The sequence below is a fragment of the Stegostoma tigrinum genome, chromosome 16, assembly GCF_030684315.1.
Source record: "Stegostoma tigrinum isolate sSteTig4 chromosome 16, sSteTig4.hap1, whole genome shotgun sequence".
Taxonomy (NCBI): Eukaryota; Metazoa; Chordata; class Chondrichthyes; order Orectolobiformes; family Stegostomatidae; genus Stegostoma; species Stegostoma tigrinum.
Window position 1 is genome coordinate 41,196,885 of NC_081369.1, and position 27,044 is coordinate 41,223,928.

The following is a 27,044-nucleotide window of genomic DNA, read 5'->3' on the forward strand; positions in this document are numbered from 1 at the left end:
TGTCTGTGGAGTACTTTTAACAAGAATCAATTTGCAATTAACTTCCATCAAACAAGTATCATTTTGTTTGTTCTCCACTTTAGAAAAAAGACAAGCTACTGTTCACAGTCCGAAGGTCACCTTCAACTCTCCATTCCAAACCAAAAAATAATATCACAACACAATGTTTTGGTAAGATCAAGGTGTATATTTCATAATGTAACACTCAAGTGCTGTCAGGATAGCACACACATACATCATTTTACAGTGAAAACAGAATCCACCATACTTCCCACAGTAATGTTATTGTAAAGCAAAATAGCATGGGCACCAGCCTGCTATGCTAATGACCACAGCCCAAGGTTGGAGTAACAAGTGACAGGACAGATTGGTGGGCACAAGGGATTTCAGGATTCCATTTTCTTAAGCTAGCAGATGGGAGGGAGAGTCTATTATCAGTTGTATAAGTGCATTGTGCCAATATACAATGTTAGATAGTGAACATCCATATTGAACTGGTTCAGAGCTAGTAGGAACTGCAGATGCTGGAGAATCTGAGATAACAAGGTGAAGAGCTGGATGAACACAGCAGGCCAAGCAGCATCAGAAGAGCAGGAAGGCTGACGCTTCGGGCCTAGACCCTTCCTGCTCTTCTGATGCTGCTTGGCCTGCTGTGTTCATCTAGCTCTTCAGCTTGTTATCCACATTGAACTGACAGGTACAAAAAAGTCTGGGTGCCATTGAATTAACGGAACTTCAGAGAAGTTGTTTTTATTCAGCAATGTTTAAACCTAACAAAGAAAATTATGTAGACCAAGATTGCATACATTTTTGTAAAGGACCCCAACATGACAATTAATTCTTTTAAAACATTGTTTAATTATGAGCATAAGAATGGAAAATTAACATCTTGCAAGGCAAAAATTTAGATCAATCTGTATTGGAAGTATAGTTATAGTGATTTATAAGAACAATTTATTACTTCCACTAAACAGTTATTCCTGACCCATTAGTAACTTGGGACTGCCAGATAAATACTGGCCAGATATTTGCTGTTTGAAAGTTATTTTGAATGTGTCCAACCCTTATGTACATTGAGGCATCATTCCTGGATGCATATACGTGTAAATCAACTTTACAAAACGATTACTATTTCACATGTCCCAAGATTGAGTTCATTACTATTGCTGCTGTGTCTAGTTTGTTTGGTAGCTACTATAAACCATATAATTATAAGATAAAATGCATTAATTAAACAATATTCAATCATTTCAAACTCTTAGAAAGTTTACAGTTTTGCTCCATTAAAAGTTTATTAAAGACAAAATGTGGAAGCCGATGCAGGGCACTATGACGCCTTGGTCACTTGTCTGCCTTCTATTATTTACCCTGTTATATACACACACCTAGATACACTTACCCCTCATTACAGACCATACAAGGTATTAGCATGTTTCTGTTGGAGTGTTCACGCACATTCCCCAGATTACAAATCTTCTGATTACAGGAACCTAGAGACATAGAGGCTACTCAAAGACTGTTTGTGGCATTTGGTAAGAAGTGATGTATTTTCTCTCCTGTTTTGTCTGAAGTAATTTCGCTGTATCACACACCTTCTCCATTGAAAAGCATAGGTTAGTGTCTCCAAGACCAACTGCCTCAATTATGGGCTCCCAATGAGTAACTCTGGTTTCCCACCAACACCTACAGACATCACCCCAATCAAAGACTCAATTTACAACCCTGACTGAATGCTCCAGTCTTGGATGCTTCTGATTGGAACAAAGGCTATGAACAAAGTCCATAGGTACTGTAAGGCAACAGCAAAAGTACTGCACCATGGAGTCAGAATTCTATCCATCCTTTTAGCCATGGGGTGAAGCAAGATGTCTTCTAAAACAAAACTTTCAGACAACTACTTTATGTTAAAAATCTAATTGAGAAAAACAATTAGATACTCAGTATGTGGAATCCAATGTGTAACCAAAAACTCACTGATTTGATATGTTCCACTGTCTGTTAGTATTTAAGCCATACATAAGCAATGCATTTGTTATTGTTAAAAATAAGACAAGGAATTGCCACAGCATTGAAGATACTCGTGAATAAGCTTATTAAGATTTTAGTCTTCACAGACTACCTAGATCATAATTTTAAAACTGCAACATGAAACTTATTTTTTTAAGCTATCTATTAAAACAAAAATCACTTAACAAATTAAACTGGAATGCTCATAAAGTTGATAATGGAGACATCTTCCAAGCATCTTCAGCAATCATTGATAAGTATATCAAGCATACCATTGACTACACTAGAAGTTCAAATTTTATTCTAACATGAATGAATCATAATGACAATGTTACAGAAGCTTTATTACAGATGAGTTTTAAATTAGACTTTAAATAATATTGGGTGTTCCCATCCGTGAACAGGAAGGTGCAAGTTACTTTTTTTGGAATACACAAGATACTTCATCAAAGACCAACTGAAAACAACTTACCCCTTTACTGAGTGTTACCAACTGACAATTGCATTTTGTCAAGGAAACTATTTCTCTTACATTAGTCTCAAATCACATGCAATCTAACTATGTAACATACTGTTTATTCTTTCAACTCCACCTGTTGTCCCTGATTATTTGGAGCATCAAGAGAGAAAGAAAATCAGACTCAAATTACAATGTCGACGAGTCATTCCCAAAACTGGATTTGAGTCCATGTTCAACAATAAACTCTATGTTTTGCCAGAACTCCTTTCCCCATAAATATAACCAGGGACAGGATCAGAATATTATCTGCAAGTACGGTATACCAACTATCAAGAGACACCCAAACAATATTTTAACAAAGGAGTGTTAATATACCAGTATACATAGCATCTGGTTCATTATAAAGCTTACAGTTTCTTGAAGAAATAGACCAGTGAATTTAGAATTACCCCCATGAAAATTAAAGTACAACATTATTGATCAGTAAATTAAGTTTTCTTCTTCAAGTCCTCAAATCTACGAGACAGATCGTCAAAATCAATATCTTCTGAAGCTGTGGAAGTGCCACCAACAGATGCTGTTGGTAGGGTGTCAGGCACAGAGGGTAATTCGGGTATTGTCACGTTATCATAAACAAAGTTGCTTGGAGTAGCAGCAGGTCCTGGCAACTGTCGAGGTGCCGGTATTGGGACTGAAGGGCCTACACATTACAAATAATTTTTAAAAATTAACTGCAGTGTCACATCAGCCAACATTAAATCACAAAAAATATTTTCAAAGTGCATAAATGGATCAAATCAAAAATCTGAATTGACTTACCAGGAAGCTTGGGAGAAGGCAAATGAGTGTCAGTATTGTTGACATCATCTATCTGTTAAACAATATCAATTATCAGTAATATAATCGAGTCAATTTAACTGTAGAAATGTCACTATGCAAGCTGTGAGATGGTATAATAGAAGCATATGCTTTAGGAAGGTTTTGGCATTAATCCAATTCTGAAGCAGCCCAATTGGCGGTCTGGAAGAAGCTGTTAATGATAAGTAAGTCTAGATTGTTTCACTGGACTCACTCAGAAGCATTTATCAAAAAAATCAATAATCTGAAGCAGACCTGATAACTAATATCCAAGACAAGCTGTCCACAGTACATCAAGGCAATGGCTCAAATATGAATGACCCAGTCTGAACCTAGTGTTCACTAACAGAACCTAGCAGGTTAGACGTCAGAGGCTGGAAACTCTTCCCACTCAACTCTATATTATTCTTGAAGGTGATGCTCAACACATGAGCTGATTTCATTCAAGTAAGCACCAGTAATTCCAAACACAAAGGGGGATCTAAAACCTGTCTCTCCAAGTACATCACCTGATCTGGTTCCTACTGAACAGCCAACCCTTCAATCACCTTCAGTGCTCATGATCTTTTCCGATACTGTTAATACTTCTGTATAAGAAAATAGGAAATGCAAGAACAGAATATTTTCCGAAGGTGAGTGACTAAGCAAATATTATTGTGCAGAGGGATTGCCAGGTGTCTTGGATCAAAGAAAGTCAACCTACAGGCACTCCAAACATATAGGAAGACAAATTACACCTTGGCCTTTGTTACATGAAGGCTCAAATGCAACAGCAGTCGGATTTTGCCGAGACCATCCCTTGAGCAGTTTGCAGTTTTTGTCCCTTTATCAAAGGAAGGATATTCTTGTCAGAGAGAGTGCAACAAAGATTCACTAGATTGATTCCTGGGACTAGATGATTTTCTTATGCTGAGAGATTAAGCAGAATGGACCAATATCCTTTTAGATTTAGAACAGAGGTGAACTGAGTAAAACATCTGTTTTTGTTTGCTCAGAGAGAGCAAGAATTGCAGATGCTGGAGTCAGAGACAACAGTGTGGAGCTGGATGAACACAGCAGGTTAGGCAGTATCAGAGGAGCAAGAACGCTGACGTTGGTGGTGGTGGGGATTGGTTGGTGGGAAGGGTAGGGCAGGTACGTGGGGAAGAGGATGGACAGGTTGTGTCAGGTCAAGGAGGTGGGGATGAGAGGGAGGGTTTGGTCATGGGATGATGTTGGGGGTGGGGAATTCTATGTTCAGGCCATTGAGCTGTGGGCTCGAAGCGGAACGAGGTGTTGTTGCTCCTCCAGTTTGCATGTGGCATCACTGTGACACTGGAGGAGGCCCAGGTTGGACATGATATCAAGGGAAGGGGAGAGGGAGTTAAAATGGTTGATGACTGGAAAACGTTGTTGATTATCGTGTACAGAGCACAGATGCTCCACGAAACAGTCCCGGAGTCTGTGCTTGGTCTTGCTGATTTAGAGGAGACCACATTGGGAGCAGCTGATACAATAGACCAGGTTGGAAGATGCACAGCTGATTCCCTGAAGGATATGAAAAGTTTGCTTTGGGCCTTGGATAGAGGTGAAGGGTGAGGTGTAGAGGCAGGTGTAGCACCTCCTGTGATTGCAGGGAAAGATCGCTGGTGTGGCGGGGTTAGTGGGGAGTGTGGAGTAGATGAGGGAGTCGTGGAGTGAGCCGTCCCTACGAAAGGCAGATAGGGGTGGGGAGAGAAATATCTCTTTGGTCATGAGGTCTGATTTTAGGTGGCAGAAGTGGAGGAGAATGATGGGATGGTATGAGAGGACCAGGGGGATTCTGTCTTTATTTTTGTTGGGGGGGGGGGGAGGTTGAGGGCAGAAGTGCAGGAAATGCAAGAGATGCAGATAACGCATTTTTGATCACCAGAGGGAGGAAGTTGTGGTCCTCACAATAGAAGGACATCTGGGATAAACTTTCAACTACTTCTTTTTAAACATTTGGAATGATTCAGTGCTAGGGCTTTCTCTTTCTATGAGCCAACCTGGATTTTCCTATATTAAATGCCCCAATCAAACAAGTTGTTAGAAAGTCGATATTAACTCATGAAAGAAATGAATGTTACTTCCATCAACTCATTAAACTCCTTGCATAGAATTGCACATTATGCAACACACAAATAGGTATTTAGCCCAACTAGTCAGTGACAGTGATTATACTCCTTATTGGCCTTTTTTCTTCATCTAACCATAGTTCTGATTTTACACAAGGAAGCCATTTATTTCCTGATCATGTTAACAATAGCTTTAGAAAAAAGGCAAGCTCGTTAGTGAAATAATTTTCTACATTAAATACGTACATGCTCAAAAGGAATAAATCAGTGAGACTACATTAAAACACGTCAGTATCCTGGCATACGCCCCAGAAGCATTGAGGTAGATCGAGAAGTGATATTGATGCTGGGCTAACACTCCAGCAACCTATGTTATGTTCTGCGACTTAGGTTCAAATCCCACCAAGGCACACAGTGGAATTTCAATTCCATGAAAATCTGGAATTAAAAGTTTAATGCTAACCATGAAACCACTGCATAGTAATAATCTGGTTTACCAACGTCCTTGAGGGAAGCAAGTGTCATCTTAATCTGGTTTCGTCTACATGTGACTGTGAACCTGCTGCAATGTACTTGGATCCTCACTGTCTGCTGAAACGGCCAAACAAGTTACTCAGTTATATCAACTACTAGAAAATCAAAAAACACAGTGGTACTGGATAGGTCATCTTGCATCAACTTAGGCATTACAAACAATGGCAAACACAGGCTTAGTGTCTGCAAAGACACCCTCACTAACACCTGGGGTTACAGCTAATATTGGGAGAGCAATCTCAGACACGTCATGCAAAAGCGTGACAGTCACACTCTCAGAATCTTACATTATACACAATGTCCCAGACAATGCCATCATGATTCCTGGGTATGTCCTGTGCCATAGGTAGGAATTGACAGTGGGGTAGACAGAATTGCCTTGCGGGTCGTTAACATTGATCGACCCTATGAAATCTCATGGCATTAGATCAAACATGGGCAAGGAAACCTCCTCTTGATTACCATATACCACACCCACTTAGCTAATGAATGAGTGCTCCAGCATGTTGAACACCACTTAGAGGAAGCACTGACAGCAGCAAGGAGAGAGAATGTACTCTAGAGTAGGGGACTTCAATGTCTACCACTATTACTGGCTGGGCTGGTCAAGTCTTAGAGTCCTAGAGATGTACAGCGTGGAAACAGACCCTTTGGTCTAACTCGTCCATGCAGACCAGGTATTCTAAATTAATCTAGTCCCATTTGCTGACATTTGGCCTGTATCCCTCTGAGCTCTTCCTATTCATATACCCATCCTGTTGCCTTTTAAATGTTATAATTGTACCAGCCTCTACCACTTCCTCTGGCAGCTCATTCCACACATGCACCATCCTCTGCATGAAAAAGTTGGCCCCCAGGTCCCTTTTCAAACCTTCCCCTCTCACTTTAAACTTCTGCCCTCTGGATTTGGATTCTGCCACCCCAGGGAAAAGAACTTGGCTCTACTGCCTATCCATGCCCTTCATGGTTTTATAAATCTCTACAAGGTCACCCCTCAGCCTCTGACACTCCAGGGAAAGTAGCCCCAGCCTATTTAGCCTCTCCTTATAGCTCAAACCCTTCAGTCTTCACAATCTTTTCTGAACCCTTTCAAGTTTCGCAATATCTTTCCTTTATGAACTGAGTACTTTACATTTTCCAATGCAGGTCCTTGCATTCCAGAAGGCTTTACCACCAGAACTTTGTAACAAGCACAAAGAGATTGCTTGGCTAGTAGTGAGAGGGGAACTACATGTGAGAGCCTTCTTGTACGCCTGGTCTGTCTGCACCACCACATACTTCCCCAAAATGGCTTGGGGGTGGGGGGAGTAGAGAATGATACTGTCGCATGTCTACTGCTGGAAAGTACCTTTGGAGAAAGATATTGATTTTTGTCGAGATTGATTCCAAACAGGTCTGTGACGCATGCCTGTACACTGTGTGGTCTGTTCCCTGGAATACACACCAAGATAGTCATCGACTGCACCCAGACGACCACCAACTCAGTGAAAGATGTTCTTTGGTCTTCCAGAACCCGAGCAAATGTTGCAGACCAGAACATTCCAAGATCCAGGACTACATGCTGAGGGACACACTGAAGCGTGGGGCAGGTACTACCGAGATGCAGTGGGGAAGGCCAATGTTGGAGATCTTTCTGCCGAAGTTAAATGGTGGTCTGTTCAGTTATTGGACCCTCCCAGTGCATCAGATGCATAATATAATCTTTTACAAGTAGATGATGCCTTTGGTTTATTCGTCAGATAGTCAAACTCCATGTTTGCTTGTTTTCTCATGCTACTGTACGGAACTGAACTGCGTTTGACTATATACACACACACACATATATATTTGATACTTTTGTGAATAACATATCTCAAATCATAAACTGACGAGACTGCAAACTAGTGGTATAAATACTGTGGTTACAAAATCAAAGGCCAAGAATACTGCAGTGAGCAACACCGGACTCCCCAAAGCCTGACCACCATTTACAAGGACAAGTTAGGAGTACCCGCCAATTATCTGAGTACTTGGCATTGCAACACTCAAGAAGCTTGACACAATCCGGGCAAAACCTTGACTGGCACCACATTCACAAAATCCACTCCCTCCTCAACCAACAGGCAATAGCAAGAGTGTGTACTGTCTACAAGATACACTGCAGAAATTCACTAAAGATCCTTAGACAGCACCCTCCAAACTCACATCCACTTCCATTTAGAAGGACAAGGGCAGCAGATGCACGGGAACACCACCTCCTGCAAGATCCCCTCAAAGCCATTCACCAACCTGACTTGGAAAACACATCATAGTTCTTTCAGTGTCACTTGATCAAAATCCTGGAATTCCCTCCCTAACAACATTGTGGGTCTATCCACACTGACATGAACTGCAGCAGTTCAAGGAGACAGTTCACCACCACGTTCTCAAGGGCAACTAGGGACAGGCAACAAATGGTGCTGCTACAGTCACATCTTTCAAAGATAAAGCAGCTAGACTGTCTGCAGCAGTAGACGGGGGAACGAATAAGAGGGGAAAACATCAGTGACCTCATCCCTAATGACCTGCTTGCTGCAGGCTATGACCATATAGGCAAGAATGGCCACTCCCCTGTCCAGACACAGATGAAGTCCAATCATCACATTGGGGGATAGACTTCAAATAGAGCTAGTAGTTCAACACTGTGAAACCACAAGACACTGTGGACCATCAGGAGTAGCAAAGTTGCACTCCAACACAATGTGTAACTTCATGAAATGGCATATTTCCCACTCTACCAATACCATTAAGCCAGGGAATCAACTGTTTCGGTGAAGAGTTGAAGGAAACATTCCAGGAGTTGGGCCAGGTATACCTGAAATTAAGGTACAATAAAGCTGCAATAAAAAATTACTTGTGTGAGAAACAGCATATATGTGGCAAGTGACAGACAGAGCTAAGTGAGTGCACAACCAACAGATTAACTCTAAACTATGTAAAACTGCCACATTCAGTCATGAATGGTAGTGGACAACTGAACATCACATTGGAGGGAAAAGTTGCACAAACATCCGCATTCTCAATGACAGGGGAACCCAGCATATCAGCACAAAAGACAAGGTTGCAACATTTGCAACAATCTTTAGCCATAAAAGTTGAGTTTAAGATCCATCTCAGTCTCCTCTCGTGGCCCACAGCATCACAGTTACCGATCTTCAACAAATTTGATTCATTCCCAGAAATATCAAGAAATAGTTGGAGGTACTGGATACTGAAAAGACTATAGGTTCAGATACCAATCCACAACAATTCTTAAGTCTTGTACTCCAGAACTTGCCAAATTCCTAAGCAAGCTGTTCCAACGCAGCTACAACTGTGTCAAGTGCCCAACAATGTGGAAAACCGCCTACATATGTCACAAAAAGCAGGTCAAATCTAATCTGACCAATTATCAACCCATCAATCTACTCTCGATCATCAATACAGTGATGGTGTCATCAATAGTGCTACCATAACATGCTTGTGCTACAATGGCCTGCTCACTGATGCTCAGGGTTCTGCCAAGGGCTCTCAGCTTGTGAACTCATTACACCCTTCGTTCAAATAGAGACAGAAGAGCTGAATTCCAGATGCAAGGGGAGAGTGACTGCCCTTACCATTAAGGCCATGTTTGATCAAGTATGTTGTCGAGGAGCTGGAAAACTGGAATCAATGGGAAGCAAAGGGGTAAACTCTCTGCTGGCTGAAGTCATATCTAGCACAACAGAAGATGATTTAGTTGTTGGAGGCCAGTCATCTCAGCTCCAGGATATCTCTGCAGGTATTCCTCAGGGTAGTGTATTCAGCCCAACCATCTTCAACTATTTACCTGTTCACTGAACTGTGATCAAACTTGTCTTAATTTTACGTTTTTTATAATTATTTATTATTTGTGTCATTACAGGCACTGTGGTAAGGTGATTTATAAAACTTTTCACCATATTTTCCATGTAAAAATACATATGACAATACATTTATATTCTCGGCTATTTCATCAATGGCATTTCCTCCAATAATAAACTCAAAAGTGGGACACAAGTCAAGGTGTGACAGAATTCTTGCCACTTGCTTGGATGAGTTCAGCTCCAGCAAACCTCAAGAAACACCTCCATCCAGGACAAAAAAAGCCCACTTGATAAGCATTACATCCACAAACATCCACTCCTTCCACCAACACTCAAAGCAGCACTGTCTACTATATACAACATACACTGGAAAAACTCACCAAGGCTCCTTAGACAGCACATATTTAAAATTTCAACCAATTAGATCTGCACTTACAACTGCTAATTTCCTGTGCTGAAAAGGTTGTTTGGTAATAAAATAGAGGTTATAGGGAGCCCGTGGGAAACTGAAAAACCAACACTTAATTTTTTGATAGTTTACATTCCTTAAGCATAAGAGTAGGAATAGTGATTCTGCAACATCAAGCACAAATTGAGCATGGCTTCTTGCAATGGTGTTAGTACTATTAGTGCATGGCTGAAAGCATTTGAAGAAAAATTGAAACATCTTTCCTGATTATCCATCTCCCCAGTTGCTATTTTCAGGCCTTGCTGTTGCAAAAGAACCTCAGCAACTTACAGATTCATATGTTGGTGGTTGCGTTGGTATTGGGGGTGGGTTACCCCCCATGTTAGGTGGCTGGAAGTTGTTGAATGGCTGGTAAGTGTCCACTGGCAGATTGTTATCCTAGATGAAATTTAAAGAAAAAGGCAAGATTCAATCAAATATAATGTCAAGCATACCGTGCCTCCCATTGCAGCTTTGATTGGTTTGTGGTGATTATCACAGTCTACGAGCATTTGGATCTCTGCACTATCAGATCAGCAGGATTATGTAATTTGGCTTTAACAATTCTTGATCACTATATCTTAACCAGCTTCATTGGGGGCTACTATTTTCCCACCTTCCCTCTCCACTAACCAAGGCACACACGCGCACACACACACAAAGCAGTAGACCAGGGATATACAATTTCATCCCTCATCAGCACCATCCAAAATCACTGATTTCAATCATAAGGCATGTTCATACTGCAAATCACACTTCACCAGGCATTTTCAGCAGACTCAAATTGGATCTTTATATTTGTTTCATATCTTGGTCACGTCAGAGATATACACCAATTGTTTGACCCTCACCCAAATGACTCTTATATAGAATTAGATGCACTAATATACTCAATGTTCCACCTCCATTTCATAAGTTCATTAGGAATTTAAGAGATCAACTATGATCGATCACACTCCTTCCAAACAGTTAGCTTCACAGCAGAAATGAAGCATTTACTTCACTAAATATTTTCTATTTTTAATACATTGCAGATTACGGATTAGCAGATGAACCAGTAACCACTGAAAGGATATATTTCATACTTTGAAAATCAAATACATATTTTCATGCAAATAGTGTCAATCATCATGTCAAGACTTAGCAATCTAAAAGAAAATAAGTCTAGACGAAGCAAAAGAATAAGTATTATCCTTTGCCAATGGAAAACACACCACTCAAGCAATGTAAATATTTGTTTTGTTTAAAGGATTTAGAACCTACACTACAACCGCAAGTCTCAGAAACAAGCAGCTTATTGCATGTACCCAAAAAAAACCCTTAACAGTACGGGTTGCAATTACATTTGATTAACTGCCAACTAACTTTTCAGACCCTTTCAGGAGTTTTTTGCACTCCCCACCCCAATAACTCATTCCAAGTATATACTTCCAAACTAAAATAAAATAAAATTAAAATCAATACAACTGTAACTGGTTTAGAATTACAAACACAGTATTCAAGTTAGCAAAGCAAAATGTTTGAGAAACCTGTAAAGGCATAAACAGACTTAACATTTCAAGTCTGATGTTGAAGTTTTATTTTTAAGATCTCAGCATCCACTGTATTTTGCTTTTATGAGTTAAGTTGTACTTTACATTCATGACCAAAACTCTCCTGTCAAGCCTCCAGCCTTCACATCATTTTATCCAAACTTCTGCTGTCCACATCCAATACTACAGCATTCCATTCATCATCCGTGTTTTTCAGAATCACATTGGCTTCCGGCGCCTGATATGATGCATTCAAAATTTTAAACTTTGTGATTAAAGTCCTTCATGACTTTCTCTTCTCAACTGACAAAAATCGTTGCACGTTTAGCTCTTTTTGCATTCCACTCCCAGTTTCTCCAACCAGTTAGTTTCACAAATGCTGCTGTTGCCATCAATTGTCTCAAAACTACAATTTGAAATTTCCTCTTTACAGTCTTCGGTCCTCCTGCTCCATATTTAGGTCTCTAACTAAATCTCCCCTATTTTATCAAGATTTTACATCTAATATCTTCTGTATGTATCTCACCAATCATTTTTGTCTGATCATATTTCTGCAAAGAGCCCTTGGGATCCTCCTTATTTAAAAGATACTAATTAAATCAAAGTTTTATTTTGATTCTTTGGGCAGAGCTGAAGGAAACTCGACACAGTGTTAGAGGACAAACTGTTCAAAAAGTACTTACTGGTCCTTTCCTTGGTGGGTATGAAAATGGTATAGATGGTGTTGGCATTGGCATAGGCATAGGCATACCGCCTGCAGTATGTGCTGTAAATCCTCCACCACCTCCCCCTCCAGGGCCACCCTTTTTATCACCATTATCCACATCAATCAAATCTGCTTCCACTCCAGCTGGGACCTCACCCTAGAAGTAATAAACATTTCAATTAATGAAAAATAAAATTGTACAACATAAAGCACTAAACATTTCAAAATACTTACCCACAAGCCCAAAGATTTACAATGCACATAGTATTGGAACGTTCTTTTGAAAACACTCATGCAAAAGGCAATGGAAAGAGCACAAAAATCACTAAAAGTCATGCAGGGTTGAAAAACAGTAATGACGTTAAAGCCAGAGTAACATAATATTTAACAGAAAGGTTTTAACAGAGTTAATAGGAGGAAACTACGAGATGAGTCTAACTAAAGAAGGAAGGCAATCAGAAGAGTTTCAGTTAGAGAGCTCAGCAGTTTTTTTTAAAATGCAGGAGTTATTATTTAGATTCCACTGCCTAAAACGGCTTCAAAATAGAACAATGTAAATAATTAGGGATGGGCAGTAAATCCTACGTCCTCCCTGAGAAAAAACTGAAAATACTGCGACAAATATTAAGAAAATGAAGGGCAATGGGAAAGAGCAGAGGAGTAGAACTAATTGGATTTTTCTCCGCAAAGTTCCAGCGTAACCAGTGCATTGAACTTTCCATGCTGTATAATTGTTGTGTTTCTAAATAATCAACTTGCAGGGAGCTTCCAATCTCAAATAACTACAGAAGTTCAAGTTTGCTGAAGTGAATGCTCATCTCATTGCCACAGCAGTTAGAAAACAATCTACATTTTATAGCTAAAGTAGAAACTGCAGATGCTGGAGAATCTGAGATAACAAGGTGTAGAGCTGAATGAACACGGCAGACAGGCTGACGTTTCGGGCCTAGACCCTAGGCCCAAAACGTCAGCCTTCCTGCTCCTCTGATGCTGCTTGGCCTGCTGTGTTCATCCAGCTCTACACCTTCTTTTCTCTTCATGTTATAGTATTAGAATTTAAAACCATTAGCTTATTCTTCAACATTATGATTTACTGAAAAATCAGTAAATTCAAAGCATTAATAAACACAAAGATCAATGGTATCTTCAGGATATGGAAGGTTGTGTCCAGTGGTTCTAAACCTTAGGTGAGTCTCAGTAAATTGTTACACAGATATAAATACTATTCAAACAGACAGGCTTTAAAATGAGATAATGGGAACTGCCGACGCTGGAGAATGCGAGATAACAGTGTGGAGCTGGATGAACATAGACCAAGCAGCATCTTAGGAGCACAAAAGCTGACATTTCGGGCCTAAATCCTTCATCAGAAAAGGGGGAGGGGGAGAGTGTTCTAAAATAAATAGGGAGAGGGGGAAGGCGGATCGAAGATGGACAGAGGAGAAGATAGGTGGAGAGGAGACAGACAAGTCAAAGAGGCGGGGGTGGAGCCAGTAAACGTGTGTAGGTCGGGAGGTAGGCACAGACAGGTCAAGGGGGCGGGATGAAGTTAGTAGGTAGGAAATGGAGGTGTGGCATGAGGTGGGAGGAGGGGCTAAGTGAGAGGAGGAACAGGTTAGGGAGGCGGGGATGAGCCGGGCTGGTTTTGGGACGCAGTGGGGGGGGGGGGGGGATTTTGAAGCTTGTGAAATCCGCATTGATACCATTAGGCTGCAGGGTTCCCAAGCGGAATATGAGTTGCCGTTCCTGCAACCTTCAGGTGGCATCATTGCGGCACTGCAGGAGGCCCAGGATGGACATGTCATCTGAGGAACGGGAGGGGGAGTTGAAACGGCTCATGTCTGGGTGGTGCAGTTGTTTATTGCAAACAGAGCGTAGGTGTTCTGCAAAGCGGTTCCCAAGCATCCACTTGGTTTCCTCAATGTAGAGGAGCCACAACGGGTACAGCAGATGCAGTATACCACATAGATAGATGTGCAGGTGAAAATCTGCTTGATGTGGAAAGTCTCCTTGGGGGCTGGGATGGGGGTGAGGGAGGTGAGGTGGGAACAAGTGTAGCACTTCCTGCGGTTGCAGGGGAAAGTGCCGGGTGTGGTGGGGTAGGAGGGGAGTGTGGAGCAGACAAGGGAGTCACGGAAAGAGTGGCCCCTCCAGAAAGCAGACAAGCTTGGGGATGGAATAATGTTTTTGGTGGTGGGGTCGGATTGTAGATGGTGGAAGTGTCGGAGAATTTGTTTAATAAGAAGGTAAACTGAGAGGGGCATTGTAAAGAATTGCAACAGCAACTTTCATAGGCTTAAAAGATGGAATTGCACAATTACTTGGTGTACATAACACTTTCAATTTCCTTCTTGAAAAGAGCACAAACCTGGCTTAGAAGAGGCACAAAAAAAATTCAATACATTGCTTCTTCAAATGGTGGTGGTACTGTGTCAAGAAAATATTTACTAGGCTCAGCCTATATTTTCCCAGAAATTAGAAGAATGAGGTACAGTAATCTCACTTAAACACACAAAATTATTAAAGGGCTGGCTGGATACTTGTTGACAAGTCTGGAACTGCTAACCACAATCTCAGAATACGGGGTTAGTGTCACACAATCAGTTGTAACAGACCCTTTGGTCCAACTCATTCACGCCAACCAGATATCCTAAATTAATCTAGTCCCATATGCCAACATTTGGCCCTTATCCCTCTAAAGGTTAGATTAGATTCCCTACAGTGTGGAAACAGGCCCTTCAGCCCAACAAGTCCACACCACCCTTTGGAGCATCCCACCCAGACCCATCCCTCTATAACCCAGACACCCTGAACACTACAGGCAATTCAGCATGGCCAATCCACCTACTCTGCACATCTGTGGACGGTGGGCGGAAACCGGAGGACCCGGAGGAAACTCAAGCAGACATGGGAACAATGTGCAAACTCCACACAGACAGTTGCCCGAGGCTGGAAATGAACCCGGGTCCCTGGCGCTGTGGGGCTGCAGTGCTAACCACTGAGCCACGGTGCCGCCGACTAAAAACCCTTTCTATTCATGTAACCATCCAGATGCCTTTTAAATGCTGTACTTGTACAGCCTCCACCACTTACTCTGGCAGCTCACTTATACAGGCACCACCTTCTGTGTGAAAAGGTTGCCCTTTAGGTCCCTTTCAAATCTTTCCCCTCTCGCCTTAAACCTATGCCCTCTAGTTTTGGACTCCTCCCCTACCCTGGACAGACCGCCTTGGCTATTCACACTGTCCATGCCCTTCATGATTTTATGAACTTCTATAAGATCAGCCCCTCAGTGATCGATGGAAAAATAGCCCCAGGCTATTCAAACTCTTCCTTTAGGTCAAACGATCCAAATTTGGCAACATCACTGGAAATCTTTTCCGCACCCTTTCAAGTTTAATACCTTTCCTATAGCAGGGAGACCAGAACTGAACCAGAAATCTATTCAGGACCAAAATTAAGAGAAATTTATTCAAAATGTAGATGTTGGTGTGCTCGCTGAGTTGGGAGGTTTAATAGCAGACATTTCGTTCCTTTACTAGGTGACATCTTCAGGGCTGTGGAGCCTCCACAGCACTGAGGACGTCACTAGTAAAGGGATGCAACGTCTGCCATCAAACCTCGCAGCTTGGCGAACACAACAGTATCTACAACCAGCACCCGAGCTACAAATCTTCACTCAAACCCTTATTCACAATGTATTACTAATCTTTGGAATTTGCTGTGGACACAAACAGGCAAGTAGACCAATTACCCCCTTGAGCCTGTACTGCCATTTAGAGACCACAGCTGTTATTTAAGCTATTTTTGCCTCTAAATATCCTTGTAATAATAAATCTCAAATTTAGTACTTGCAACTGAACAATTGTCACCTGCGGAAGAAAGTTCAACCTTATCCCATCATTTGCATGAAGAAGTGATCCTAATGTCACCTCTGAATGGTCTGGTTCTAGCCTTTACGCTTTGATCGTCAATGAAGCACCCACTGAGGAGAGACGGTTTTTAAATATCCACTCCATCTTGTGTCCAGATTAAATGGAAAAGATCATCAATCACCCTTAACCCTGTAAATTTCAACGAATACAACCCTCCCTCTCCTTGCATTTAACTCTATAAATCCAGTTATATCCAAGTAAACTTGTGCTGTGCTCTTTCCCAACCCAATATATCCCCTCCTAGGACATGATGCCAAGCTCTGTTCAAAATTCTCAAGGTACAGTTTAAACAGAGCTTTGCATAACTACAGCACTACTTTTACAAGTAGTTGTTCAGGTCATCTAGATACAAGTGCCAGGACTCCATTAGCCTTTTTGCTTATTTTCTGCACGTGTTCATGCCATTTCATTGACCTGAGCACCTGAACCCCATGTTTGAATAGACTTCACTTTTTCTAATTTTTTCACCGCTTAGCAAGTATCAGGTTCTATTCTTTTCAAATCTAAAGTGGATGACACATAGTTGCCTAGACTGAAATCCATTTGCCAGAGTTTTGGCCATTCAATTAATCTAACAATTTATCCATGTAACTTAATGCCTCCACCTACAGGGCTTACAACTGCCACTTATCATTGTGCCATTTGTAAATTTAGGCACGGTCTTCCATCCTATCATCCAAGCCATTAATAAATATGGTAAATAGTTGAGGCATCAGCACAAATCCTTGCAGGTCACCACTTACCTCATACAGCCAGTTACAGTACTTTTCCAGTACGTCTGTTCCATCACCTATGTGCAGTCAAATTCCTAATCCGATCAATAATTACCTTAGTTTCAAATTTAGCAAACAATATTTTAAGGAGGCAAACAGTCTTTGCAGTACATTCAGTTTAAGCCTGTGCCATATCTCACCAAGATCAATCCAACTGATGCCACTTTCTCAGTCGTCCGCAATTTCCTCATACTCAATTCTCCTGTAGAAAAAAAGATTTGATAGACTCTACTGCCCTCTCAGCAGCACTTTCTTGACTACAGCCATTCCCTGTATTAAATAAATTGTTCTCCATGTTATCTTTGGTTCTTTTGTTAATCACCTTAAATCTGTATTCTCTAGTTCTTCACCCGAGGGGCAAGTCCACATCATTAACATACATCGACATTCCCACTCCTTTAGTCAGCTCTTCAAAAATTTCAAATCAGTTTCAGTAGGCATGATCCATTTTTAACAAATCCATGTCGGTTTTCTTTGATCAGGTGAATGTTTTTCAGTTATTGAGCAGGACATATTTATGACATTGAAAACAAGTTGTGATTTGGAGCAACAATACCTTATAACTGTTGCAATTGGAAACTAGTCAAAAGAACAGCCTTTGTACATACCATGACAACAGCATCAGGCTCATACGGAACATTGTAGTTCTTTGCTATCTCGATTAAGTATCTCTCCACAAGAATTTTGGGTGGTGCCTCAACACTTAGCTTGAGCATAAGCTGAAAGGGAATTCAATGAATGAGAAACAATGCAAAAAGGTGAAATCTTGGAATTCCAAGAAACTACCACAGTCGTTTATAAAGGAAAAATGCAAAACAAAATTAACTATCACTAGATTAGTGCAGGCTATCAAACATACACAGCTTGCATTTTGGGTAGGAGGTAGAAAATGGCAGTGTGGATTGGGGAACTATCAGGTTGGAGGCGGTGGATGAGGTTGTTGATGGTCTGGGAGATAATGGCTTGGAGATTGAAATCCTGATACAACCTATAAACCCAACTGCCCCGGTCAATCATTGTCTCTGCCTGATCCTGCCCCATTGAGCTCATCTCCTACTTTCTTTCTCCTTTGGTCCAGCAACTCCCTACCTACATTTGGGATGCAATCCGTGTCCTCCAGCTTTTTCAAAATTTTCAATTCCCCAGCCTCCAACATCTTCACCATGAAGGTACAGTCGTTGTACACTTGTATCTCCCACATGGAAGGCCAAAAAGCCCTCCACTTCGTCCTCTCTCGTAAGTCCAACCAGTCTCCCTCCAACGACACTCATTCGTTGACTGACCTGGTCCTCACTCTGAGCAATTTTGGAGCTTACACCCCAATGGCTTCAACATTGACCTCAACAACTTCAAAATTCCTCCACCCCCAGCCTTATCCCATGTCTAGCTTGCCCTTCTCTTCATCACCCTGAACTGACCTAACCTATCCATCTTCCTATCCACCTATCCACTCCACCCTTCCTATGGACCAATCACAATAACCCCCTAGCTGCATCCACCTATCATCATCTCTCCTACCCTTCCCCCATCCCCCCTTCCCCTCCTCCTGTATCTATTTCTGGGCTCCTCTCCCCGTCCCCAGACCTGACGAAGAGTTTTGGCCTGTAACATTGACTTTCCTGCTTCCCTGATGCTGTCTGACCTGTTGTGCCTCACTTTTGTCAAAATTTGTCTTTTTGCAATGAAGAGGTAGGCAACCTCTTTCAAGCAAAGGATTTTATAAAAAGCTAGATTGCATTTACCCTTTCATTTACAGTCCCTATTTGGTTTGTTCTGCAAAGTTTTCCATACTCCTTGCTGTACTTGGCACACAGCTGATCTGAGACCTATAAAAGAAAGAAAACATTAAGTATTGCTGTGTAGATCAAAAATCCTAAAAGGGAAAATAAGAAAAACTGAATCATCTGGAAGTCTCAAAATAATAAGCAAATGGCAGCATTGCAGTATTTCTTGGTAAAAGGTTGTTTTAATGGAAATCATAGGATTCTTAATACAAAGCAATGTAATTGAAAACTTGTCTGATAAAAACAAAGAATCATCATAATCTAAGCAAAAGGTAGCCTTTCAGGGAACTTCATGGTTTATTTGTATCTTCGCCCTTTGGAAACCTATAATATTCCAACAGGACCAGACAGGGGATTCCCGATAACTGGGGAGTCCACAACTAAAAATCACAGTCTAAGGGTGTGGCCAGCACATTTAGTACTGAGATGCGGAGAAATTTCTTCACTTAGAGAATTGTAAGCCAATTGAATTCTCTGCAAAAGAAAGCAGTTCAAGTCAAAACATTGACTATTTTCAAGAAGGAGTTAGATATAATTAGCGAGTTTTGAGAAGATTTGTAGCTCAGATATAATTCTTAGGGATAAAGGGATCAAAAAGTGCATGGGAATAGTGATCAGAGATGGATAATCATATTGAATGGGAGAACAGGCTTGAAGGGCTGAATGGACTACACCTGCTCCTATTTTCTATGTTTCTAATAAAGGGCACGATGGTAGATAGGTTGTCTATTATTTTAATAATTATCACAAAGTGTATAATACATTTACATTATTTTGAGGCACAAAAAGAGAACAGAAGAGGTGATTTAAACATAGTTAACATGAAAAATTAAAGATTATAGGAAGGGGCTTATAAAGTCACTAAAAAGTAATATGCTGAAAGATTTGAAGGATTTTAGAATTCAACAAGGGGGACCGAGAAGTTGATAAAGGAAGAGAAAATAGAAATGAAAGTAAACTAGTGAGAAAAATGTAGACTGTAAACAAAAACAAAAAAAGCACAGGAGAAACTCAGCAGGTCTGGCAGCAACTTGGAGAGAAAACGGAATCAAAATTTAAGAACACTATATTCCTTGCATAAATTCATGTTGATTCAACCCAATTCTACCATTATTTTCTGAGTGGTTATCATATCCTTTACAATGGATTTAAAAATTTTGTTTGCTACTGGTATTAGATAAATAGGTCTGTCACTTCCTTATTGTTATGACTTTCACCACTTAGGAATGTAGATCGTCAGGTCCAGGGTATTTATCAACTTTCAGGCCCATTAATTTCTTCAATACTTTTTTTTAAAACTGATACTAATTTGTTAGTATAATACGAATGGGTTAGTATGCAAATCACATGAAATTCATAAATCATGAAAATCTATATGCATATAAACATGAAAGTGAGTAGTACTTACATAAAAGGAGTTTTACAGAAATTAAAGCAAGAAACAATGCCAGTAATAGTCTAGATCCATTGAAGCAAAACTAAAAATGATTAAATACAAAAGTTGGAAAATTATTGAAAATAATGAGATTCCTTTGTTTAACGGAGTCACAGCATGCTAAGTTTAATTTCAGGGTTAAATCACATCTTTTTTGAAGCAACGAACTACGAAGGTTTTTTAACTACTGTTCTCAAAGCCACAAAATTTACCTTCCCGGACTATTCACTCATCATTTTTAAATGTACAAAATGAAATTATTGAGCAAGAAAAATGATACATGGTTCAAAAACCAATGAGAAACAGATCAAAATTTAAGGTAGAAAAGTCCTGTGTAATATTTTGGAAAAATGTAGTTTTGTTTATAATTCTACCTCCACTTTTCAGACGTAGAATCAAACATGGTAACTCAATTCAATAATGACAATTTACGATTATTTGCAAAAATTAAACCTGCAGCACATGTGCTAGAGATTACAAGATTAACTTAAACATAACCACAAATATCTTCAATTTAAAATAACTTGGGCAATGTAAGAAGCCATCCAAATAAACATACTTAAAGAGCATTCTTCTGCCAAAAGAGTTTCCTCCACCAAAATACAGGTATTTGTTGAATGAATTGTATAATTCACTTATTGATTGTATGCTATCACTAAGGTACTGTGCTCAAAGGAGCATAGGTCAGAATATCACTCCAACTGTCCTCGGTCTGATCCATGCTCCCACTGAGAAGGGCTCCTTAAGGAAACATAGGATTACTGAACATGTCCTTGTAACCATCTAATTTCTAATTTTACGTGTAAAGCTAGCATCAAACCTAACTCTTAAGGTTAAAAAATCAAATTTCAAAATTCAAGAAGAGAACCAGAAACAGAGGTAGTTTCTCAGCCTGCCTTAGTTTCTCAGTATGCCTTGACGTCAACATGGAAAATATAATGAAAGGCACAGAACTTATTGTTTTCCAGTTAAGGTGAGTGAGAAAAAGGCTACAATTACAAAGAGATTAGGATATGAGTAATTGTGTTCAGTTCCCTACAAAGTGAATCTAGGCAAACTCATAGCACTCACACGTATCATTCTTGAGCTAATAAGGAAAACAAAATAATTTATTCACAAATACTTTATACTGTACAAATTCCAATGAACAAATGTGGAAATAAGTATTTTCTAGTGCTCTACTTGCAGTCACTAACTGACAACTTAGCACAAGCATCTCACAGCAAACTTGGACATGCAGAATACGTGCAAAACAGCAGCAGGATATTGCAGGCTTGCTACCTCCACCACCAATCACTGCTACTTACTATTTTCAATTCTGCTACTTCAGCATGAAGCCTTGGGGCAGCCCAGATCAATGTAGAGACTGCCTCTGCCAGACCTGTATCCAGTTCCCTGAGTAAAAAGGGACAGATGGAAACCACAACTCATCAGTAGTCCACTTTAAAAGATTACTTACAACTCTCAATTCGGCAACTTCAGTCTGGAGACGTGGGGCAGCCCAAATCAGAGTGGAAATAGATTCACTGAGGCCAGTGTCAAGTTCCCTGCATGTACACGGAGGGAAAAAAAAATGTAGATTTATAAATAAAACATATCCTTTTGCAACTTTTTTGTAACAGATTCTTCACTTTATCCAACTTTTTAAAAAAAGTCAGTTGTTGACCCACAATTGCAAATCAAATTGAGAAATCACCTACGGGGTTTGTTTTCTCAAAATGAAAGGCACAGGCATTTCTAGAAAGGATACACCCACTACTCAATCCAGAGCTGTTTAGTTTGGCAAATGCAATGCTTAGCTTCTATTCTCCAATATACATGTGTTCTACCTGTTAAAACTACTGTTTATAAGCTTGCCTAACTCAGACCTTATTCTTCACGGGAGAACAGCTTGTAAAGTTTCAAGCGGGAAGAACCCCAGACGCACTGGCATTTTTACTTTTCCAGGTGCCGTTACTGAAGTAGGCCCGTCAATCATTACTAATATCCTGGAATACAACTGATCTAACTGGTTTGAATATTACATGCCTAAGTTTGCAACAAATACCTAACCTAGTTTATCTTCCCTTACCCCAACAACTACTTCAACAACTACTCACCACACCTCCATTCCCCTGTTGGGAAGATCCAAAACACAATATTCTTCAATAGCTAGTTGTCAGGCAACTGTTGAGCACTGGTTTGAACCTGTTCTAGGTGGTCAAAAGTAGAACAACTCTTACTTCTGACAGAAAACCCAACTTTGAACCCTAACAGAGTACTGCTTTGCCTCAGCAAATAAAGAATGGTGGTAAATATAAACATGCAACTAAGTGCAAAATAATCCATCAATTTAGGCGAAACAATTTGATAATTCTAGTATTCAGACATTGAAGTAATAAATATATGCTTCACGGAAAAACATGATACAATTAATAAACACCATAAATTATTTCACTGTTAAATTCTTTTTCAATTATACTGGGCTTCTGTCAACATTAAGAATTCATTAACACAGGAAAATAATAAATGATCTGCCCAAAGCATGAACACGGTACCAATTGTTAGTACTAAGATTTTCAGAGAGGTGGCTAACAATTGTACGATTTTGGCAGAACGTCTAAATGTCAGCAACATCGCTGCAAATGTTCTATTACACATTTAAAATTAGCATCATGTGACTTTTCACCTTTCAGTCAAAAGTAACACTCTAACACTTTGCTTATTAGCCACATAAGGCACTTAAGAGTAAAACAGCATGCACAACCAAAAGTCTGCATGCTTGATGCAATAGTACAACTGTATCATGGTTACATACTTCATTGACTGGATCATCCCAAAGCGTGCAAGCAACAAATCACAGTACAGTTCCAGAATTTCCATTGCTTCTACCAAGTAGTCCTCTCGAATGATGTGCTCAACACGGATTCGGGCCCTTTCATCCTTCCCAGCTGAAAGGTAATCTGCAATTTCTTTCCTGGCTTTCTGCGCTAACTCAGCTGTAAGAAACCAAATAGTAACAAATGGTGTACTGTTTTTTAATTTCCATATTTTAATCAAACATTTAATATTTTACATAACAAGTAACTGAACCTCAAAATACAGTACAATAAAGCTGGACAAGTAACAAGTCATTACGCATCAACAGTTACAGAAGATCACAACAAATGAGTCTACGTTTGAAGTTTCAAATGATTCTTCCAACAACAAAGGCTGATTTAAACACAGTAGAAATTATTAACGAGCAGTGTTGGTGTAAGTTGTCAACATTTTGAAACAAAAGAAACCCAAATATAATTCATATTAAATTAACGTGGCATGTTCTATTGAATGAATTAATTCTAAAAGGATATCTTTACCACAATTAAAACGCTATAAAAATGTTACATTCATGATCTTGAGCATCCGCTGCAAAGTATTCACTGAATTTGTTCTGAGTCATTACTGCAAATGACACCAACCCCTTGGAACTCAACTGGTTGCAGGTCACCAAACTGAAAAAGAAACACTTACCTTCACTTGCTGTTTCCTGTCCATTAGCCAATTCTTTATCCACGTCATTGTCTTAATTCATTGTTAAAATCAAGTGGAATATCTAATTTATTCTAATGATTGTTGTGTTCTAATAGATCACAGCAATAGTTAACAGCATACATATCAGCAACTCTTATGCGAAAACAATTTCTTCAGCAATTACCTATTCTATTATAACCTTGATCTTATCCCATAAGAATAAGCACCAACAAAATAGCTACACCAACTACAGCTTTAAAGCCTTTGCTGAAAACAGAATTTGATATCTCAGAGGCTTGGATTCTTGCAAGTGATTCACCTCCTGACTCTAAAACCACAAGTCAGGAGTGTGATGGAATATTCCCCACTTGCCTGGTCGAGTGGAGCTACATCATCAACAGCCAGGACAAGACAGCCTGCTTGATTATAATCACATCCACAAACATTCACTGCCTCCACGCTTATTAGAAACAGCATACCTCATCTATATGATGCACTGCAGAAAATCACCAAGGCTGCTTGGACAGCATTCCCAAAACCACAACTATTTTCTTCTCAAAAGGACAAGGGCAACAGATACAGGTGAACATAACCAACTGTAAATACTCCTCAGTAACACTCCTACTTCCAAATTTGGAAGTAGTGCATACTATCTTTCCTTCAATGTTGCTGGCCAAAATTCTGGAACTCCCTCTGTACTTGTGGGTATTTAATTGTGGATGCACCTATACCAAATGGACTGCAGCCATTCAAGAAGGCAGCTCACCACCAGCTTCTCAAGGGCAAATGGGGATAGGAATAACTGTTGGCCCAGCCAGCAACGCCTGCATTTCATGAGTGAATTTTAAAAATCCATATGCATTGCATTTAAGATGAATCTGTAATAATTCCAATAGTTTTCCAAGAACTGATTCTGACAATGATGTAGGACATTCATTGGTTCCCGTCTTTATGGAGCATGCATCTCCAACATCTTCAGACTGAATGAGATAATAGGAACTGCAGATGCTGGAGAATCCAAGATAATAAAATGTGAGGCTGGATGAACACAGCAGGCCAAGCAGCATCTCAGGAGCACAAAAGCTGACATTTCGGGCCTAGACCCTTCATCAGAGAGGGGGATGGGGTGAGGGTTCTGGAATAAATAAGGAGAGAGGGGGAGGCGGACCGAAGATGGAGAGAAAAGAAGATAGGTGGAGAGAGTATAGGTGGGGAGGTAGGGAGGGGATAGGTCAGTCCAGGGAAGACGGACAGGTCAAGGAGGTGGGATGAGGTTAGTAGGTAGATGGGGGTGCGGCTTGGGGTGGGGGGAAGGGATGGATGAGAGGAAGAACAGGTTAGGGAGGCAGAGACAGGTTGGACTGGTTTTGGGATGCAGTGGGTGGAGGGGAAGAGCTGGGCTGGTTTAGGGATGCAGTTGGGGAAGGGGAGATTTTGAAACTGGTGAAGTCCACATTGGTACCATATGGCTGCAGGGTTCCCAGGCAGAATATGAGTTGCTGTTCCTGCAACCTTCGGGTGGCATCATTTTGGCACTGCAGGAGGCCCATGATGGACATGTGATCTAAAGAATGGGAGGGGGAGTGGAAATGGTTTGCGACTGGGAGGTGCAGTTGTTTGTTGCGAACTGAGCGGAGGTGTTCTGCAAAGCGGTCTCCAAGCCTCCGCTTGGTTTCCCCAATGTAGAGGAAGCCACACCGGGTACAGTGGATGCAGTATACCACATTGGCAGATGTGCAGGTGAACCTCTGCTTAATGTGGAATGTCATCTTGGGGCCTGGGATAGGGGTGAGGGAGGAGGTGTGGGGGCAAGTGTAGCATTTCCTGTGGTTGCAGGGGAAGGTGCCGGGTGTAGTGGGGTTGGAGGGCAGTGTGGAGCGAACAAGGGAGTCACGGAGAGAGTGGTCTCTCCGGAAAGAAGACAGGGGTGGGGATGGAAACTCCTGCAAAAATTCCATCCCCTATTCCCAATTCCTCCGCCTCCGCCACATCTGCTCCCACGATAAGACATTCCACTCACGCACATCCCAGATGTCCAAGTTCTTCAAGGACCGCAACTTTCCCCCAACAGTGATCGAGAACGCCCTTGACCGCGTCTCCCGCATTTCCCGCAACACATCCCTCACACCCCGCCCCCGCCACAACCGCCCCAAGAGGATCCCCCTCGTTCTCACACACCACCCCACCAACCTCCGGATACAACGCATCATCCTCCAACACTTCCGCCATCTACAATCTGACCCCACCACCCAAGACATCTTTCCATCCCCACCCTTGTCTGCTTTCCGGAGAGACCACTCTCTCCGTGACTCCCTTGTTCGCTCCACACTGCCCTCCAACCCCACCACACCCGGCACCTTCCCCTGCAACCGCAGGAAATGCTACACTTGCCCCCACACCTCCTCCCTCACCCCTATCCCAGGCCCCAAGATGACATTCCACATTAAGCAGAGGTTCACCTGCACATCTGCCAATGTGGTATACTGCATCCACTGTACCCGGTGTGGCTTCCTCTACATTGGGGAAACCAAGCTTGGAGACCGCTTTGCCACCTCCGCTCAGTTCGCAACAAACAACTGCACCTCCCAGTCGCAAACCATTTCCACTCCCCCTCCCATTCTTTAGTTGACATGTCCATCATGGGCCTCCTGCAGTGCCACAATGATGCCACCTGAAGGGTGCAGGAACAGCAACTCATATTCCGCCTGGGAACCCTGCAGCCTAATGGTATCAATGTGGACTTCACCAGTTTCAAAATCTCCCTTCCCCAACTGCATCCCTAAACCAGCCCAGTTCGTCCCCTCCCCCCACTGCACCACACAACCAGCCCAGCTCTTCCCCTCCACGCACTGCATCCCAAAACCAGTCCAACCTGTCTCTGCCTCCCTAACCTGTTCTTCCTCTCACCCATCCCTTTCCCCCACCCCAAGCCGCACCCCCATCTACCTACTAACCTCGTCCCACCTCCCTGACCTGTCCGTCTTCCCTGGACTGACCTATCCCCTCCCTACCTCCCCACCTATACTCTCTCCACCTATCTTCTTTTCTCTCCATCTTCGGTCTGCCTCCCCCTCTCTCCCTATTTATTCCAGAACCCTCACCACATCCCCCTCTCTGATGAAGGGTCTAGGCCCGAAATGTCAGCTTTTGTGCTCCTGAGATG

The 27,044-nt window shown here is 41.3% G+C and overlaps 1 protein-coding gene across 5 annotated transcripts in view; it reads right to left on the reverse strand.

The window, feature by feature from the left end:
* Window positions 1-2,286: 2,286 nt before the first annotated feature.
* ist1 (IST1 factor associated with ESCRT-III) overlaps window positions 2,287-27,044 on the reverse strand; it is a 28,753-nt gene continuing 3,995 nt past the window's right edge. For 3 of the 5 annotated variants that reach the window (XM_048547169.1, XM_048547170.2, XM_059651733.1), the window contains exons 3-10: window positions 23,187-23,367; window positions 21,849-21,936; window positions 18,913-18,996; window positions 17,779-17,889; window positions 12,440-12,619; window positions 10,516-10,623; window positions 3,287-3,338; window positions 2,287-3,167 (exon numbers count right to left, since the gene is read on the reverse strand). In XM_048547169.1, the coding sequence (XP_048403126.1) occupies window positions 2,956-3,167; window positions 3,287-3,338; window positions 10,516-10,623; window positions 12,440-12,619; window positions 17,779-17,889; window positions 18,913-18,996; window positions 21,849-21,936; window positions 23,187-23,367 (1,016 nt within the window). In that variant the 3' untranslated portion in view covers window positions 2,287-2,955. Of the gene's footprint in view, window positions 3,168-3,286; window positions 3,339-10,515; window positions 10,624-12,439; window positions 12,620-17,778; window positions 17,890-18,912; window positions 18,997-21,696; window positions 21,785-21,848; window positions 21,937-23,186; window positions 23,368-27,044 lie in introns of all 5 variants that reach the window. The other 2 variants (XM_048547167.2, XM_059651734.1) reach the window with 2 other exon arrangements.